Source organism: Lactuca serriola, chromosome 5 (assembly GCF_051521515.1).
Source record: "Lactuca serriola cultivar US96UC23 chromosome 5, Lser_US96UC23_V15, whole genome shotgun sequence".
Taxonomy (NCBI): domain Eukaryota; kingdom Viridiplantae; phylum Streptophyta; class Magnoliopsida; order Asterales; family Asteraceae; genus Lactuca; species Lactuca serriola.
The window spans coordinates 96903768-96922083 of NC_136412.1; the positions used below are offsets into that span (position 1 = coordinate 96903768).

An 18316-nucleotide genomic window follows, 5' to 3' on the forward strand; every position below is an offset into this window, starting at 1 on the left:
AAGATCTTTGATTAAAAATTGACTATTCATAAAATACTTCACTTTTTGTAACTCTATTTCACCATTTCTAGTTAAAATAATATCATCAACATATACTAATAACAAATTTATTGAACCTTCAACTTTCCTAATAAACAATGAATAATCACTTATACTCTGTCAAAAACCAAACATAAACAATGAAGCACAGAGTTTTTCATTCCATTTCCTAGGAGCTTGCTTTAGTCTATACAAAGATTTAGTAAGTTTACATACTCTAGTATCATTACTAGAATAGTAACCAGGTGGAAGTGACATATAAACATCTTCAGTAAGATCACTATATAAAAAAGCATTGTTGATATCCAACTGATATAAAGGCCAAGAATAATGAACAGAAAGAGAAATAACAATACGAACTGTTACAATTTTTGGAACAGGAGAGAAAGTCTCTTCAAAATCAGATCCCTCTCTTTGATTATAACCTTTAGCAACTAAACGAGCTTTATATCTCTCAATTTCACCATTTGTTTTGTATTTAATCTTATACACCCACTTACACCCAATTGGTTTTCTATTTTTTGGTAAATATGTTATTTCCCATGTATGATTTCGATAAAGTGCTTCCATTTCATCATTCATGGCTTTAATCCAATGTCAGAAAAGGCTTCATTATAATTCTTAGGTTCAAAAATTTTGTTGAGATTAGAAACAAAACATTTAGTTTCAGGATCAAGAAAAGAATAGTTAACATACCTCTCAATACCATATTTATACCTTCCTTCAACAACATAATCAGCAAACTTAACATGCATATGAGATTCACGCCTAGACCTAGAGACACCTATAGACTGATCCATAGAAGGTTTTAAGACAGAATGATTACTTTCCTTAGACACACTCGAAGAAGAAGGAATAGATGAACCAATAGGAGGCACAGTTGCCTCGCCACCATGGTTGACAAAATTACTAAAATCAACATCATCCATACTAATGGCTGCATCAGCTCCATCCAACTGGGACTCTACTCTCAGCTCATCAAGATTAATATAATCATTTATATATTCATTATTATCAAATTCATCATAGGAAAAAAGATCACTAGGGCCAAAATTATTTGAAACTTTATCAACAGAAGTTGATTTCAACTTGTATGGAAAAACAGATTCATAGAATTTCACATCCCTGGATGCAAAAGATGAATTAGTATCCAAACTAAGAAGTTTATAATACTTTTTATCAGAACAATATCCCAAAAAAACACATTTTTCAGCACGTTCAGACAATTTATCAATAACATTTGGCTTAACAGCAAAACATAGACAACCAAACACCCTTAAATGATGAAAGCTAGGAATTCTTTGAAAAACAAGTTCATAAGGTGATTGACCATTTAAAACTAAGGTAGGCATTCTATTTATCAAGAAAACAGAAGTTAAAACAGCATCTCCCGAATATTTAGCAGGAACTCCTGATTGAAATAAAAGAGATCGAGCTACATTGAGAACATGCCTATGTTTCTCTCCACAACACCATTTTCTTGTCGAGTATAAGCACATGATGTTTGATGTATTATCCCCTTTTCAAAACAAAAAACTTCATTTGATTATTAATAAACTCAGTACCATTGTCTGAACGTACAATTTTAACATTTACATTAAACAGATTTAGAAGAATATTAACAAAGGATTTAAAACAATCAAAAACCTCAATCTTAGATTTCAAAAGAAAAATCCAAGTGGCCCTAGTAAAATCATTTACAATAGTCAAGAAATACTTAAACGCTTCAACAGAAGCAAGTGTATAAGGACCCCAAACATCTATGTGAACCAATTCACCTAACTTAGTTGAAGTATGTTGACTATGTTGAAAGGACTATCTAGTCTGGTTTGATTTGTGACAAACATCACAAGGAGGAAGAGACTCATTTACAAGTTTTAAAACATTTTTTAAGGATGTCAAAGCTTGGTCTGTTGGATGACCAAGTCTACTATGCCAAGTTAGTTTAGAGACACAACACTTAGACAAAATATTTGTTGAAATACCTAGGGGAACATAATCAAGATAGTATAATCCCCCAGACTCTCTACCATTCTCCACCATCTCCTTTGACAGTGAATCCTGGATTTTACAAGTATGTTCAGAAAAAACAACTTCACAACCACTATCCTTACAAAGTTTATGAACATATAAAAGATTAACATTAAAATCAGGAACAACAAAAACATCAAATAAAGTAAGATGTGAGGACAACTGAAGATTTCCTATTTTATTTATAGGAGCTGAAGAACCATTAGGATGTTTGACAAGAAGGTTAAGTCTAGACACATCTACAACATCTCTAAGTTGTGACTCAGAAGCTATCATATGTTGATTGGCTCCTGAGTCAACAATCCAACTTTGAGAACCATTTGAACTAACGAAAGAATTACAGCATTGAAACACAGATATACAGGCCATATTTGCAGTAGCAGACACATCATCACTAGTAGAATTCTCATTAATGAGACGAAGAAACGTGGAATATTGTTCACCAGTGAGAAAATGAGCATCACTTCCAAGACCACACTCAGAAGGAACAAACATTCTATTGTTAGAACCAACAAAAGAAGAATTCATAGAAAAAGATTTGTTCTGATTATTATTATCATTTTTAAATTTAAAATCCTTTGGATAACCAATTAGTTTTTAACATCTTTCTATTGTGTGACCTTTAAGATTGCAATGTTTACATTATAAACCTTGATTCTTAGACCTAACTTGATTTTGTCCCCGTTTAAAATCATTAACTTTACTATTAAACACCGAGACTTATGGTTTTGAAGAAACAGTAGACCCAAGAGACCCATTCTTTTGAAGAGATTCTTCTCTAGAAAGAATAGAGAAGGCAGATTTAACATTTGGTAAAGGCTCCATCAAAAGAATGTGACTCTTAACTTGATTATAAACATCATCAAGTCCACTAAGAAATTGCATTAAGTTCATCAATTTAGAATGATCATTAAGTTTTGTAGCTGCCTCACACACACATTCAGTTAAACTAGTTAGACCATCAAACTCCTTCCACAAGGAATCTAGTTTATTGTAATAATCAGATAGAGAACAACCATTTTGCTTTAAAGTATTAATCTGTTGATGAATATTAAAAATTACTGACCCATCAGCTTTGTTATATGTTTCAAATAATTCATCCCAAATATCTTTAGCTTTATCTGAATACACATGACTAGCATATACAGTTTCAGAAATTGACCCTAAAATCCAATTATAAACAACAGCATTTACACGTTCCCATTTAGAAGCTTTAGTTTTCTTAGTATTTTCAAGAGTAATGTAACCATCCACAAAGCCCAATTTATTCCTAGCCTTAAGACCTCTAGACATAGCACTACGCCACAAACGATAGTTTTCATTACCAGTCAGTTTAACTTTTATAATAGAGGTTACAGTATTATTAGAATGATGGACATATAAAGGATCATCAAAGTCAACAGGAATTTCCTTAGGAACACCACTCCTTTCAGAAGTTTCACCAGCCATAGTAAATCACAAAAGACAAACCAAAGAAATCAAATAACAATCCAGATCAAGAATAGAAACAAGAACTCAACAAACAAACAAATAACACTTGTGTTGACTTAAAGTCCAGATGGTCACCACAGTATGTCGGGGCCCAAGACAATCAACACAGTGTAAAAAAACAGAACAACTTCAAAAAAAATCAACAATTAACTGATGTACTCATGACATCAGGATCTCCCATATCTACTGCTAGTAAATGAGAAAGAAAAGAACGAGAAACCCTCACAGTGCAATAGGCAACCGAGATTGTTGAGATCGACTCCGCGAATCCGTTTCCTACAAGGGTTTATCAGTGATGAAACCTAACCCCAAGAGGATTATTTCAGATTAACGGGGATTGGTCGATTATGTTACAAAGTTTTAATCTTCAACACAGCAATGCTTAGTCAGAACCCGATTCACATCACACCTGAAAGATTAAACAAAAAATCTCGCAGTACCAGGAGCTCAATAACCAGATTCAAGTTTAGGGAAATACAAGACAAATAACCCTAAACTGAACTTGTTCAATCACACGAAAAAAAAACAAAATGAGAAGGACTATATACCTTTCACAGATCCTCAAGCGCAGAAACACCAGATGACGGACAACCAAGAAGCGACCGTCAGGATCAAAGAACACGAGCCTTAGTGCTCTGATACCATGTTAAAACTTCACAGGACAAATTTCCCAACATCACCATTTCTCATATCAATTTAGGATCAAGAAACAGGTGGTTTTCAAGTTACTTACAACTCAAAACTCACTACAAAAATCTCTCGATCTTTCACTCAACCTAAACATCTTCTAAACAATATGTTTTGATAAATATCTAGTTACAAAACTCTTATAGACGAACACACAATCAACAAAATAGATGCAGACAAGTATCTAATATCAAAGAACCTTCAAGAGAGAAAACCCTAGATCTGATCACTTCAACTGAACGAATGAGTCCCAACACCTTCTCTCTCATTAGTTATACTCTGGATCCAAAATATGGATATAACCCGAACCAACTTGATCCAAATTACAAACCATGTGTTTCCATAAGAACCTACATGCACTTAACACCATTTATAATAAATTACTTCCTAATAAATATGAGATTGTAAAAATAACACCATATTTTCAACACTTATCCCCAAGTTATTTGTTATTGTCACAAAATGTTATTATTTCATGGTTTTGTCCTATGTCACTATGGGTGACTGTGATATGCCTTGTTCTTACTACTCGGTTATATGCATAGATGGTATAATGATGCTACCAACCACAATGGCACCATTGGCGTCAATGATACTACCAACCTCAATGGCATCAATGATGCCACCAACATCATTGCTCAATTTGCTATTCAATATTGTAGTATCCTATCACAAATGAATAGAGGATTAGAAGCATTATTAGGAACGATTTCCTGTAATATTGTCTGATGCCTAAGTTAGATGAATGGGTCTTATTATTATCGTGTATATGTGGAAGAGAGGTATGTTACTTGTGTATTGCAAGAAAGTCTATATTTATAGAGGGAAAAGGTCCATATGTTGCATGGTGAAAAGGTTTTATATTAAAGCGTATGTATGTGTTTATATTACTTCGTGATAGAACTTGTGTACTTGTGTTATTTGTTTATTATGATCTTAATATACTAGGAAACTTGTTAGGGCTACTTTCTTGGTAAAATACATTATGGATAGTGTCTTTCTAGAATACTTTTTAAATGTTGCTTATTGTCCACGTAGTACATTGTCTATTTGGTAGTTTGAGCTAGTTTACCTGCTAGGTGGACATTGTTTTATCTAGATCTGTACAGGTGTGGTCCGTTATTACTCTCTAAATTGATCGTCTTCATTTTAAGGATTTCTTAATCCTCAATTTTTTTGAACTGCTAGCTTTTCTTTTTAGATTAAATTACATGAATCGTCCTATGTGCATATGCCAAAATGCATGTTTGGTTAATATTTTCGAAAATTAATTCAGACCGTCCCTTGTTTGGTTAAAAGTTGCTTGTTTCATCCATCATTAGTTTCAATCTCCATGTTTTATCCCTTGCGACATTTAAAAAGACTATATTTCCCTTGTTTGTTTTCTTTTTGATTTTTTTATAATTGTTTATTTTTTATTAAATATAAAATATAAAAAATGAATTGGGCCTCACCATTGCACATCTCTACACTCATTTAGCTAGATACCCTAAATCTTCCCTCTCGTTTCTCTATCTTTATCTCAAAATCCCACCTCGTGAAGGTAAAATCCAGCCACCGGATTTGGATAATCCCGTTTTACACTCCCACCACCCAATACCTCTACCCTTACATCACCCACTCGATTAGCACTTTTCTGCCTTCCTTTAATCCTACTCCTGTCATCATCTCTGACCACCCCAATTTACACATTTCACCCTTGGTTCCCAAATATGAAACCTTTAACCTAAATGTTTCTATAAATCAAGAACGAGAGAGTGGGACGAGAAGAAGATAGGTGACGAAGGAGGAAGGGAAGCAACATAATTGTTATTGTTGGTGGTGGTCTTAATTCACCCATTTTATTCACCAGATCTAGTTAGTTGTTCTCAATCGACCCTGGTAATATGTAGCTACGTTCGAATCGACACCTGGCATTTCATTCCATCGTCTAGGGTTTTAGACCGAGCTCCACCATCATCATCGTTCATAAATCGTCTCTTGTGTGCCGCGATTTCCTTCGTCACCTTTGTGCCTCCTAGGATTGAAACCCTAGATTGGCAGTGGTGGTCTTCTCTGTGTGTGTGTGTGTAAGAGAGAGAGAAAGAGAAAGAGAAAGAGAAAGAGAGAGATAGGTAGAGAAGAATGATGAGGATGAAAGTATGAGATCGGAAGAGAGGATATATAACGCCCCGAATTTTTGGCATATTTTAATTTAATTAATTAAAATAAAAATATAGGGTATATATTTTCAATTGTAAAATATCCTTAGGAATTGTTAGTGAAGGGTTATTTTGTTAGTTTTGGTTTGTATGGGGTGTTATTGTCCCTTTTTGAAAGACATTGTAAAGAATGTTGAAGGATGGGTGAATTGTTTCATTTTTGGAAATATGCATATGTGTATGTGTCTGAACGTGTTAAAAAAAATGGAACAGGAGTTCCTTCTACCTTGTGCATCGACTACATTAGCCAAGAAACCCCTTAAGGAAACCTAATCGTTATCTCCCTCCCTCTTCTCCTTTTTGTCGCCGATCAAATCACCGCCACCGCCGTTCCGCCAGAAAACGCCATGTCGTCGTCTCCTTTGTTGTTATCTTCGGAAATCAGAAGTGGGGTAGAGAAGGACTCGACCTAGGGCTATAGGGATCATTCTCTCCTCACGAGGTACTCTAATCCTTGTTTTCCTTCACAATCTTCCTTCTTTCTTAATGAAAACCATCACCATCACCACCAGAAAGGTGGTGGCAGCCACCTCCGGTCACCACTACCATGATAGCACTGGGTGGTTATGTTTCCAGCTTCAAGTATGAGTTTTTAGTATGGGTTGTGATGTTATTAAAAGTTAAAAACCCTAAGTCCATGAATTCTCTTATAGCCTTATACTTCCATTTTGCACTTTAAAGCATTGTAAAATTTAGTTGGATTTGATGGTTTGATAATCATTTTGACTCAATAACATATGTATACTATTAATAACTTAATTTCCAGGAAATAAGTCATTTTGGTTAGGTCTTAATGGGTTAAGAAGCTAATTAACACTAAAAAAGTCAAAGTTGTGGTTTTAGGATTTTACCCTAATCTGACCACATCTTTGAGAGATCATATCTCGATCATGGGAAAGCCTTTTTAATCCGAATCAAATCCTCTAGTTTCATTTTTGAGTTCTCAACAATTCAACAGTTTTGACTTTTGACCGAGTGTCAGAAATGCCTTTAACTAGGGTGAAATCAACCATTTTCCCAGACTGGTCCGTAATGAACTGTTTTGCGAGACAGTTTTGTAAAAATCACCAAAAATTATAGAAGAATCGTACAGAGGTTTGCAAATACTACATTTAAAGCTAAGGACCCGAAATTCATTCATATAAAATAGTTTTGAAAAATAAGGTGTTTAAGGGGGTTAAAACATCTCCCGTATAGACCATAACTTCTATGTATAAATCTGAAAAAATAACGCATGAGTCATTGTACTTTTGAGATATCAAAGGACCATAACTTAACTATTTTTGTTCATTATTAGGAAGTTGAAGGTTTACCTAGTGTTAAGGGGTGTTTGAATTATTTGAAGCGTGTTTGACTACTCGAGGTGAGTTCCTCACTTCAGAACCTTAGGGTATTTTATGCCTACTGTTAGGTCAAGTGAGACTAAGAACTATATGGTTGATAGTTAAAGTAATACTTGTTGCATTATTTATATTTGATGCACTTATTTGTTATGTGGAATGTATATGCATGATATGTTTGGGCTTAACGGTTGAATACCGAGTCGATATGTTTGGGCTCGATGGTTGAATACCGAGCCGACTAACCGAAGGCCATTATGCCAAGTCAGGGAGACCGAAGGCCCGAAAGGCCACGTCTGTTGAATCAGCGAATGAATACTGAGTCTTTATTTGGGTGTTGGTTGGGATGTGTTTCCAAATAGACACAAGATGCATGATCTTGATCTTTATATATTATATGGAAGCTTGGGTATTTGTTGATGGCATGGAATGTAGGAGTAAGGTGTAATACTTCTATTGTTATGTTGTGTTGAAATTCACTAAGCTTCTTGCTTACCCTTTCCTTTATAAAATGATTATTACAGGTGCATATAGTATGACTGAGGCTTTGGCTTAACTGTACACTGGCACGGTTGAAGATTAGGTCCTTGTCACAGACTCTTGATATTGGATTTTAAGAATATTAGTTTTCCGATGTTGTTTTGAAATATAAATGGATTAATATTGTTGGAAGTATGTTTTGATTTGGAAATGTTATTTGAATACTTGAAACTTAATAGTTTTGGTTAATTAATGGATTTAACGGGTTTTATTATAAATATAAATCTTTTCAAAAGTTTAAATTTATTGTAACTTTTGGGACGTTACAGGAAACAAAACACGAGAGTGAAATAGAGATTGATGTTGGCCGGTGTCTTGGAGTTGAACACCTCTGTTTTGAAACTGGAGATGTCTAGTGATGGTGGATAACTAGATATGAGATGTATTGAAGAAGAAGAAGAAGAAGGAACCGTGTGTGTAGGGGGGACGAGTTATCAAAGGTAGTGGCATGTTTCTTTTTAGAATGGAAATAATAATTATTTTTATAATAAAAAAATAAATAAATAAGGGAAATTGTCTTTTTATGTACAGAGGGATGAAACGAGTTAGTTTTAAACTAACAAGGGACGGTAGTAGTTAATTATTTTAAAATAGGGAAAAAATGTGCTTTTTGGCATATGCACGAGGGACAATTCATGTAATTTACTCTTCTTTTTATTAGCTAGATGTTCGCCCATTTTCTCAAGTAGTTGCTAAAATTCATTCTTCAAAGAGTTTTCAAATAATATAATGCAACTTTTTTGCTTTATCTTTTCCAATCGAGCGTCATGGTAGTCCCAGTTCAAAGACGTCGTCTTATACGTTAACATATATATGACAACGCACGTTCGATGTGTTGGATTTTGTTCAAAATTTAGATTCGAAGATCCATAAGATTAGCAACGAATGCAAAAAATTTAATATTAAAATCCATTGTAACACCCATCAAGGATCCACTTGCATGAATATGAAAAATTGAACAATCCGTAGGGGGTTTCAAGAAAATACAACCTTTTTTTATCCTTTGTAGAAACTCCAGAGGATAGGTGAAGATGGAGAAAAGGAAATAGAGACTTCCTCTAGAGTAGTCCACCATCAAGTGCAACACAAAAGAATGATAGTTCCCTCTTACAAGTAACAACCTATTGACCTTGAAGAAAAATAACTACATTTTGTCTTCAGGAAAGGAATGAAGTATCGGTTACTTACTAACTAGTTTAGAGAGAAAACCAAGAGTGTGTGTTTGTGCAATTGAACAAGAAAGAGAAACAAAGAAGTAAGTTCCTTCTCGTGTACATGTCCATCTAGAAAACAAGCAACCAAATTGTAACACCCTACATTTAATACAAAGTACTCCCAAAAAATTTCATTTTCAAATTATAAACCAGACCAATTTATACTTGTAGTGACAAATGGGTACAAGATGTTATGAAAAAGATTTTACAAATATAACTATGTAAGGATCCCAGTCGTGTGCAACCAACTTTGTACTTTTTTTTACCAAGTCTATCTGAACTTGAAAGGCACACAACAATAAAAGGTAAGCTATAAGAGATTTGTCAGTAACTTTAATAACGAGATATCGAAATGTTACAAAGTAAATATATCAACAATTCAATAAATTAATACAATATTCACGATGTCTTTCAGTTCAACCTTTAACTCCCCATAGTAGACTTACAATCACTGAAGCTCCTATTATACTCCAATAAATTCTCCCCCATTATATTGAAACTACATATGTTATCACTACAACATAACAATATGCAAGTATAACATAACATACACTAAGTTTTCCATTGACTTGTTGAGAGTGCAAGAACCAGTGTGCGGACAAGTTTTAAAAACTCAAACCTTGAATTAACTTAAGATCAAGATCTGCTGCTAATATTAAGAGTCCAGTTAAGTCTGGTTAAACCAGTCTTATCTTGAAATAAGAAGTTCAACAAAGTATTCAAGTATGTAAGAGTGTGTATGAACAAAGTAAAGAAAATTTAAGAACAATAAGAATCATGGAGAGAATGATTTGACTTGCAAGATACTTAATTTTGATGTGAAAGAGACTGTTACTCAAGTGTTACATTTTATGGAAATCACTTCTCCTTAAATAGCCAAGGAGTGATAAAAAGACAAACTAACAAGACTACATAAACTATGTAAAGCTAAACAGTTAAAAATGTGACACTCAGGATTTTCTCGATCCTGTCCCATGAACTTTACAATAGAACAAAGACTAAAAGACAAGAAACATTAAATTCTTGTACAGACTCAAAATAGCACTGAACACTAGGTGTTTCTCGGACTTGCCTTCATTTCGGAAGTAGCTTCATTTCGGATCTCATCACACCATGGAATGTACTTAACTTCAGTTTTAGCTTAGCTTCAGATTGCTAGATGTTCACTTCATGTATTAACACTCTCCCCTAACTGAACTTAGCAACCAAACAACTCTTCAGTTAGCTTTATAAAATACAAAGATATTAGCACTATAGAGCTAGCTTCGTACTTCTAAGTACCATTTGAAATACTAAATAAACTTCTTCTTGACATGTTGGGGTGAATCACTTTTGGCAGCATTGGAAATGAGCTTCTGAAGGATCTTTGGACAAGGTGTTTGTCAAGAACTCTAAAGATTTCTTTTCGATTAGTGTTCTTTTTGAGATAGACATAACTGAGTTCCGTTTCTTCAATGGGGACTTCTGCTAAGATTTGTGCTTTAGGAAGCTCGGTAGTGATTTTTGGAAAAAAGTTCTCTAGTTTGAATAGATGAGCAAATTCAATGTCGGATCTACAAAATTCAACAAGATAGTCCTTCAAGAAATTTATTGCAACACTGTAGGCTCCAACGCTTGTTTTAGTTCATTGAAGATCTCAGAAGTAAGCAGCTATGGTGAGAATGTCATTTTAGTTGATCGAAGAATAGTTTACATCTGATGGTGATGGTGGATTCTTTGTTCCGAGAAACATAGTATCTGTACAGCATGCAATTGAGATCAAACTTGTGTTGAATCTTGTTACCATATCTAATGATCTTGGTAATCCTCTTTCGAGACCACACATCCTTTTGGGGTTGTGCGTTGATGGAGTAAAATGTTATCAATTTCTCATGCTCTGTTCTGATGATAATTTGAGGATCATCATTCGGATGTAGAGGAGCGTACTTGGTATACAAATACCAGTGAGGAGAGATTGACAAGTCAATTTTACCAGCATCTTGTGTCGGAAGATCATAGTGCATGAAGGGTATGAAGTGTATATTGAGAATAACTCATTCTCGAAAAAGAGGAGAAATGCACAACATCGGATTCAGATTGTCTTTAAGCGGTTGAATCTGAATGCTTTCTTCCAATGCTTTTTTGATCTGTTCTTGAGACCAGCCCTAAGACTTTCTAAACATCTTCACTTGATGTCCGAATCTGTTGCGATCTATTTTCCTTTGTCTTGGGGATTTTCACTTGTGCCAAAAATAGAATAAATGACTTGTTGACCGGATTCGGTGATGAAAAATTCAGATGGTGGAGAAACCAGAGGCTCTTAAAGGATATCAATAGGTTTCTGGGTGAGAGAACCTTCATCAATTTGTACTATATTTGGAGTAGGAGATAGTGGAAGCATGGATTGAGTAGATCTGAATGCATCAACAGTTATCTTGGTCTTAAGCTTTTCCATGTATCGACTTCTTTTGAACACTTATGCTAAAGATGATGGCCAAGAAACCGAGGACCATTTCATCTTTGCTACTTCGAAAAGGACATGCACATGTTGTTCCCTAATGGCTTGAAGTCCTATAATCACACTTGTAGGTAAGTCTTCATCTTCTTCATCATCTGATTCAATAGGTTCAGGTGTTTCGACCTCTAGAATATCTTCATCGGTTGATTCATCTCAGAGCACGAAATCCGAGACAGGTTTCCATTGAATTTTTCTTTGTCTTTCACTTTCTCTTTCTCTCCCTCTTGCATGGGACAACCCTGCCTCCTCTGCAATTATAGAGTCGGTTTTGAGTTCCTTCAACTGTTCAAAGACTCTTCGAAAACTTGTATTGAGTTGTTTGGTGAGAGCGTCATATGCCTTGATATGGGAAACTGTTTCATCCAAAATGAAGAGCATCTCATCGAACTTGTTGTTTGGAACATCAACAACATTCCAGGTTGCTTGGATGAGCTTGATAAGTACCTTTTTGCATTACCATGTTCATGAAATCCTTTTTTTTGATCTCCTTTTCCAGTCTTTGAATTTGTTTCTCATGACGAACATGAGTCTGCTTGATGAGTTCGTTGGTAGCATTAATAATGTCGTCATAAATCTTGAGCATAATGGTGGTGGAGATGTGATGATCGAGACTGTCATTATACTTCATTTCAACTTCTTTGATAGTGTGCTTGACTTGAATGGAGATGAGTTGGTCAAGTTGCTTGGCTTGGTCAAGTTCCGACGGAGCAACAACTTGGATCTCGAAAAGAGATTTAAGGATGAGCTCTACTGTATAGTCAATACTTGTAACCTTTTGATTAGTCTCTCAATCAAGGCCTGTAAATTTCTGATCAAGGGAGTGGACTTTGGTGATAGTAGAGGCAACATTGTCTCAGAGTTCTAACATGGAAAAGGATCTACAATATTTTCTCCTAAAGATTCTATGTCAGAGGTAGAACTATCATACTTCTTATCATCATCATCATTTACATCATCATGAGGTTGACTCGAATGGAAATGAGTTGGTCAAGTTGCTTGGCTCGGTCAAGTTCTGATGGAGCAACAACTTGGATCTCGAAAAGAGATTTAAGGATGAGCTCTAGTTTAGAGTCAAGACTTGTAACCTTTTGAATAATCTACGAAACAAGGCCTGTAAATTTATGATCGAGGGAGTCGACTTTGGTGATAGTAGAGGCAACATTGTCTCGGAGTTCTAACATGGAAAAGGATCTACAATATTTTCTCCTAAAGATTATGTGTCAGAGGTAGAACTATCATACTTCTTATCATCATCATCATTTGCATCATCATGTGGTTCAGAGGGCTTGGAATCGTCAACAGGATTAGTTTGAGCCTCGTTACCTTGATCGCTTTCCAAGATAACTATGGGAGAGGAGTGTTTGTTGGCTTCAACATCTTCTTCTTCTTTGGATTCCTCGGAGGATGAGTAAAGACCAAAATCATAAGTCGGTTTCGAGGAGGCGGGTTTATGCAACATATTGAAGGATGCGAGGATCGGAATAGCACCAATTGTTTTTCTGTCATCTTCGAAGATTACATCATCTGAGAGTTCCTCATCAATTGGAGGCTTGGAAGTTTCTTCGTTTGTGAATGTCAGGGGAGGAACATCCGAAACATTTGTAGGATTGAGAACATCTCCTGTGGTAGTCTTCTGACCTTCTTCAGAAGGATTGAACGCCTTATCAGTATCTTCATCGAATGGGAAAGTGAATGGAGGACGATTTCGGAGAGTATGCTGACACATAGAAATAAGAGTGTATTCAACTAAAGCTCTAGTGTGATCTGGATGCTTGGTATTGAGCCCTATCAACAAAATCAGACCAGTATTTCTCAAATATAACCGATCATCCTTTACCTGAACCAGGTATCAAACCTGCTGTGGTTTTCGAAGAAGGAGAGACCGCTCTAGCTTTGGAATGCTTAGAACCAAAGACAGGTGCGACTGATTTTGGTTATGTAGAACTGAGAGGGATTTCCAAAATGACTCGTGGGTGTGTCTCAGGGGGGGATTCAAGGGACTACGTTCAATACTTGCACTATATTTTTAGGAAGATGGGAGTAGATTATTTCTAGTCTCCTTGTGAGTGTGTGCATGTGATATTCAAACTCCGAAGGGTACTTCAAAAGAGTGGATGGTGGGGGTAGGCAGAGATCCAAAGTAAGATCGAATGCCAATTTGTGAATCCTATTAAGAAGCATCATTGGCTTTGGTTCTCTTTTTGGCTCGAACTTTTTATGATGATTGCTTTCGTTCGGCCATCTTCTTCTTACGTCTTCGTAAGGAGGTTGATTTGTTCACATTCGAGGCTGGATCATCAAAGATTGGGGTAGATTGTGTTGGGTTGAACACAATCGAAATCTCAAGATGATATTTGAGATATGGTAAGTTGGATGGAACTATGGCTAACATATGTTTTGGAAAACGTCGGATAGGTCCGAAAGCGAATTGGTTCGATGACCTATAAGTTTTTATAGCTTTATAGGAACAATATACCTCTTTGAGATTGGAGTTGATAGGAATGGCTTCTTATCTTTCAAACTACATTTGTTAAAGCGTCAGATCCTAGACTCTTGGACCGGATATCTCATTGGGAATCTTCTTGATGGCGAATTTCCGAAAGTCCTACCATGGCACCTGTAACGCCCGTATGTTCAGGCTAGTCAATTTAGAGACAATAAGCATCAGACAATGACTTTTTGATAGAATATTGTTTAGAAGAAATAATATTAACTAAGTTATGGTATATGTCACAAGGGTTTCATACATATAATGAATGCTGAAATCCCAATTATAACGCAGAAGTTATGACTTGTCGAATTTTACGGCTAAACCGGCACGACACCACGTAACATAAAAAGTGATTTCTTTATAAGTTACATTTTAGCCTTAGGGATCAAACGAAAGTCGTAGTATCGGTTAAACCAAGAACGTAAATATAAAGAACGTCCAAATCTGATATGAGGAAGTTATGATTTTTGCAAGATGTAGCATAGCAGTGAACAACCCGGGAATCAAATTTTAGATTGATCGATTTTTAGCCAACAAAACCTAAATGAGAATTGAAGATCTCGTTAATAGGAGCTCAATGATATAAATACAGTTGAAATCGACGTCGGATGACAAAGTTATGAATTTTTAACGGATTTAACTGTCTAAGTCTGTTAAAATATAACTTTAAAATTAAAGTCAAAATTAGCCGACAGAGTCTAAATAAAAGATGAAGATCCCGTCGATACCTACACGTGGATGTAAAGAACATCAAAAAATGGAGCTCGTATGCTAAAGTTACGAATTTTAGAAGATAATTAGTTTTTGGAGTGATCTGCGATTGTCACATCGCACGATCTGAGCCACTACTTCCTCCCCACGCCTTTCCACCAAATGATGACACATGGAATGAGTATGCCCAGCGTATGGCCTTTAGATAGGCTATAAACAGAGGAGTAAATCACTTTTTTTTCTCACATCTTTCTCACACTTCTCTCCCAAACGCCCCCAAAGCCTCAAGGCTTTTTTCTAGCCCATATTAGGTATTAGAGGCGAGCCGGGGAGCGCAAGAGAGGCTCCTAGAAGAAGATCTTTCGGCTCAGGAGTTTTGCCCGCGTAGAGCCCGGTTCCTCGCTAAACTCCCTTGTAAGTAAGTTATGCTTACCCTACTTTAAATATAACATATGTTTAAGTTCATTATTGTTATTATGAACCTATAAAAAAGATTTTTCAATGATTCCAAGTTGTTATACTGATTGATCTACTTATCAGGATGATGTCTATATTGTGATTTAGTAAGGTGTTTAAAATGGGAAACAGTATACTTTGTATACCAAATGGACCCTACTTTCGATATGATCCTACCTGGTTGTTCTTTACTTGATTGATCATGAAAGTAAACTTTGATTTAATGATAAATCTAGACTAATAATTAGTTGCGATAAATATTTGACTAAACCTTATCGATAATAATGCTAGGTTTCGTTGAAGGAAAAGACGATTGTTAGAAGCAAAGCGCTGCCAAATTTCGAGTCATCACTTTAACAAGTGAGTGCATAGTTACTTTCATCTTACACATTGATATGAAGTATTTGATATAAATTATGTGCTATGTGTGCATATTATCTGTGTTCTTGATATCTGTGGTGGATTACAAAAATATACATGTTTTATTCGATTTAAACTGTATATGTATTTTATACCTATAATTATGATAGGTAAAGGTGGGTAGATGAATGATCAAAAATAAAAGATGATATAGAGTATGAGTGGTGGAAGATGATGAGAAGTCTTGACTTAAACAATGATCCAGTCATCTAGCAGAATATAGATGACGACCACGGACTATTCTAGATAGTCTAGTGGTACGCTAGCAGACTCGCAACCTGTAGGTTTTTTAACTACTGGTATCGATACGAAGCTACATTACACTAAGAGATTAAAGGAGACGTAAATAATTAGTGTAAATGAATGTAATTTATGTTTATGCTTATGTTTATGTATTGACGATGACATCCCAATGTTTTAATATAAAAAGTACATTTATATAAATTTGTTAAAATGACCGTGAATTTGGGGATGTCACAGCACCTTGGTTAGGTCAACTGCATTTTCTCTGACGAAGAAGATGCTATACACAACATAAATCCATTCCTTGCTCATGGTGTCTATACCACCATGTTTGACGGACAATCCTTGAAGGATTAAGTGCATCAGTATGATCCATAGGCTTGGAACAATATACTTCTTGAACTCCTTTTCCTTGAATTCTCCATTATACCCAATTTGATTTAGAAATGACTAAAACTCTTCAGTCATTGGCTCTTGAACACAAAAACCTTTGGGGGTTTATGCAATGTCGATGGACTTGAGGAATGTATTCTTGTGGAAAGGAACAATTTTATCATTAGCAATCTTCACTTCGAGTACACCATCATCAATCTTCATTCGTTTAAACGCTTTGTAAAATAATATGAAGATGAAGTTTAACGGTAGGGATTTTGTTAAGGGGAACTAAGATAGGGTGGTGGGAGATGAACTCGATCACGATGCCAATGGATTCATCATAATCCATGGGATCAAGAGAAAATAGTTGAGTTGTTTCTATGACGATGAACTCAGTAGATGAAGATGAGGTGGAACCCTTTGAAGATTTCATCTTCGATGAAGGTTTGAAAACTTGAGAAGCAATTTGAAAAGACGCCATTGATGAAGGCTTGAGAGCTTGAAGAACAAAGTACATAAAGAAAGGCTCTAGGAAGACGATAGAAAATGTGAAAAGTGGGAACAGTTAGGATTTAAAATCTTTTTATAGGTTGGATATTTTGGGTCGGTTCGAAGAAAGTGATGATGACACCCGAACACGAAATGGGCTGCATTAAATGAATTTCCAGAAATAGCTTCGTAAAAGATTGTTGCACACAAAATATGGGACGTTTGTTAAAAAGAAAAAAAATGTCATTTCAATTCTGATTTTGCTCATTGCTTTATTGGAACGTGTGCGAAAGCACGTTTATTGAGAATTAAAAGGATAATCATGAAGAAAAGTTACCGTAAATATATTAATGAAAAACATTTCGGAATAAAAGCTTTAATAATAACCTTAAAAAAATTTATTGTTGAGGATCTCGGAATAATCAGATTACGAGATGAGATGTCGTAAGATACTTCAGAAGGAATATAAACAAATCATTAGTACGTAACATAGAGTTCGAGATGGCACAGTCTCAAACTGAATATCAAAGGTAGATATGTATGAAGATATTAGAGGACATGTTTCAAAAGATTTGAGATTTTGAGAATCGAAGGTACAGAGCTCGGAGGAGATAAGAGATGAACTTATATTACCGTTTCAGATTTGAATTATGAGATAAACTTCATAAGACCTGCTTGTTTCTGACAAATACTCCGAAAAAAGGGAATTTCTCAAGTAATTTGATGTAACAATATTGGTAAAAACTTTTAGTGATGAGGAAATCTGAAACAATTTAAAACTTGAAGAAGAGGTTAGAAAGAAAGATACGTATAACGATCCTATATTTTCCGATAGGAAAGAATTCCGAGGAGTAAAGAATTTGACTTTGGAATTGCTTCACTTTCTAATGTTTCCATTAGAGAGTACAATCCTCTTGGAAGAATTGTGAATTAGGCATCATCATTCCCATTTTCTTAAGAAATCCATTAAATTTGGTTTCGTCTAATGCCTTAGTAAAGGCATCATTAATTTAATCATCAGATGGAATAAAAATGAGCTGAATGTTTCCTTTTAAAACATGATCTTTAATAGAATGGTATTAATTGTCAAT

At 35.2% G+C, this 18316-nt stretch overlaps 2 protein-coding genes across 2 annotated transcripts; both read right to left on the reverse strand.

Moving 5' to 3' along the window:
* Positions 1–617: 617 nt before the first annotated feature.
* Positions 618–2598, reverse strand: LOC145049684 (uncharacterized). Its single transcript, XM_078998060.1, has 3 exons — positions 2025–2598; positions 1605–1610; positions 618–1558 (listed from the first exon to the last, which is right to left on the reverse strand). The coding sequence occupies exons 1-3, from the start codon at positions 2596–2598 to the stop codon at positions 618–620; spliced, it is 1521 nt and encodes a 506-aa protein (XP_078854186.1).
* Positions 2599–2790: 192 nt separating this feature from the next.
* LOC145049685 (uncharacterized) lies at positions 2791–3519 on the reverse strand. Its single transcript, XM_078998061.1, has one exon. The coding sequence runs from the start codon at positions 3517–3519 to the stop codon at positions 2791–2793; it is 729 nt and encodes a 242-aa protein (XP_078854187.1).
* Positions 3520–18316: the final 14797 nt, after the last annotated feature.

Coding starts and splice junctions, on each gene's coding strand:
- LOC145049684 (XM_078998060.1), bottom strand. CDS start 2,598: ATGAATTCTTCTTTTGTTGGTTCTAACAATAGAATGTTTGTTCCTTCT.
- LOC145049685 (XM_078998061.1), bottom strand. CDS start 3,519: ATGGCTGGTGAAACTTCTGAAAGGAGTGGTGTTCCTAAGGAAATTCCT.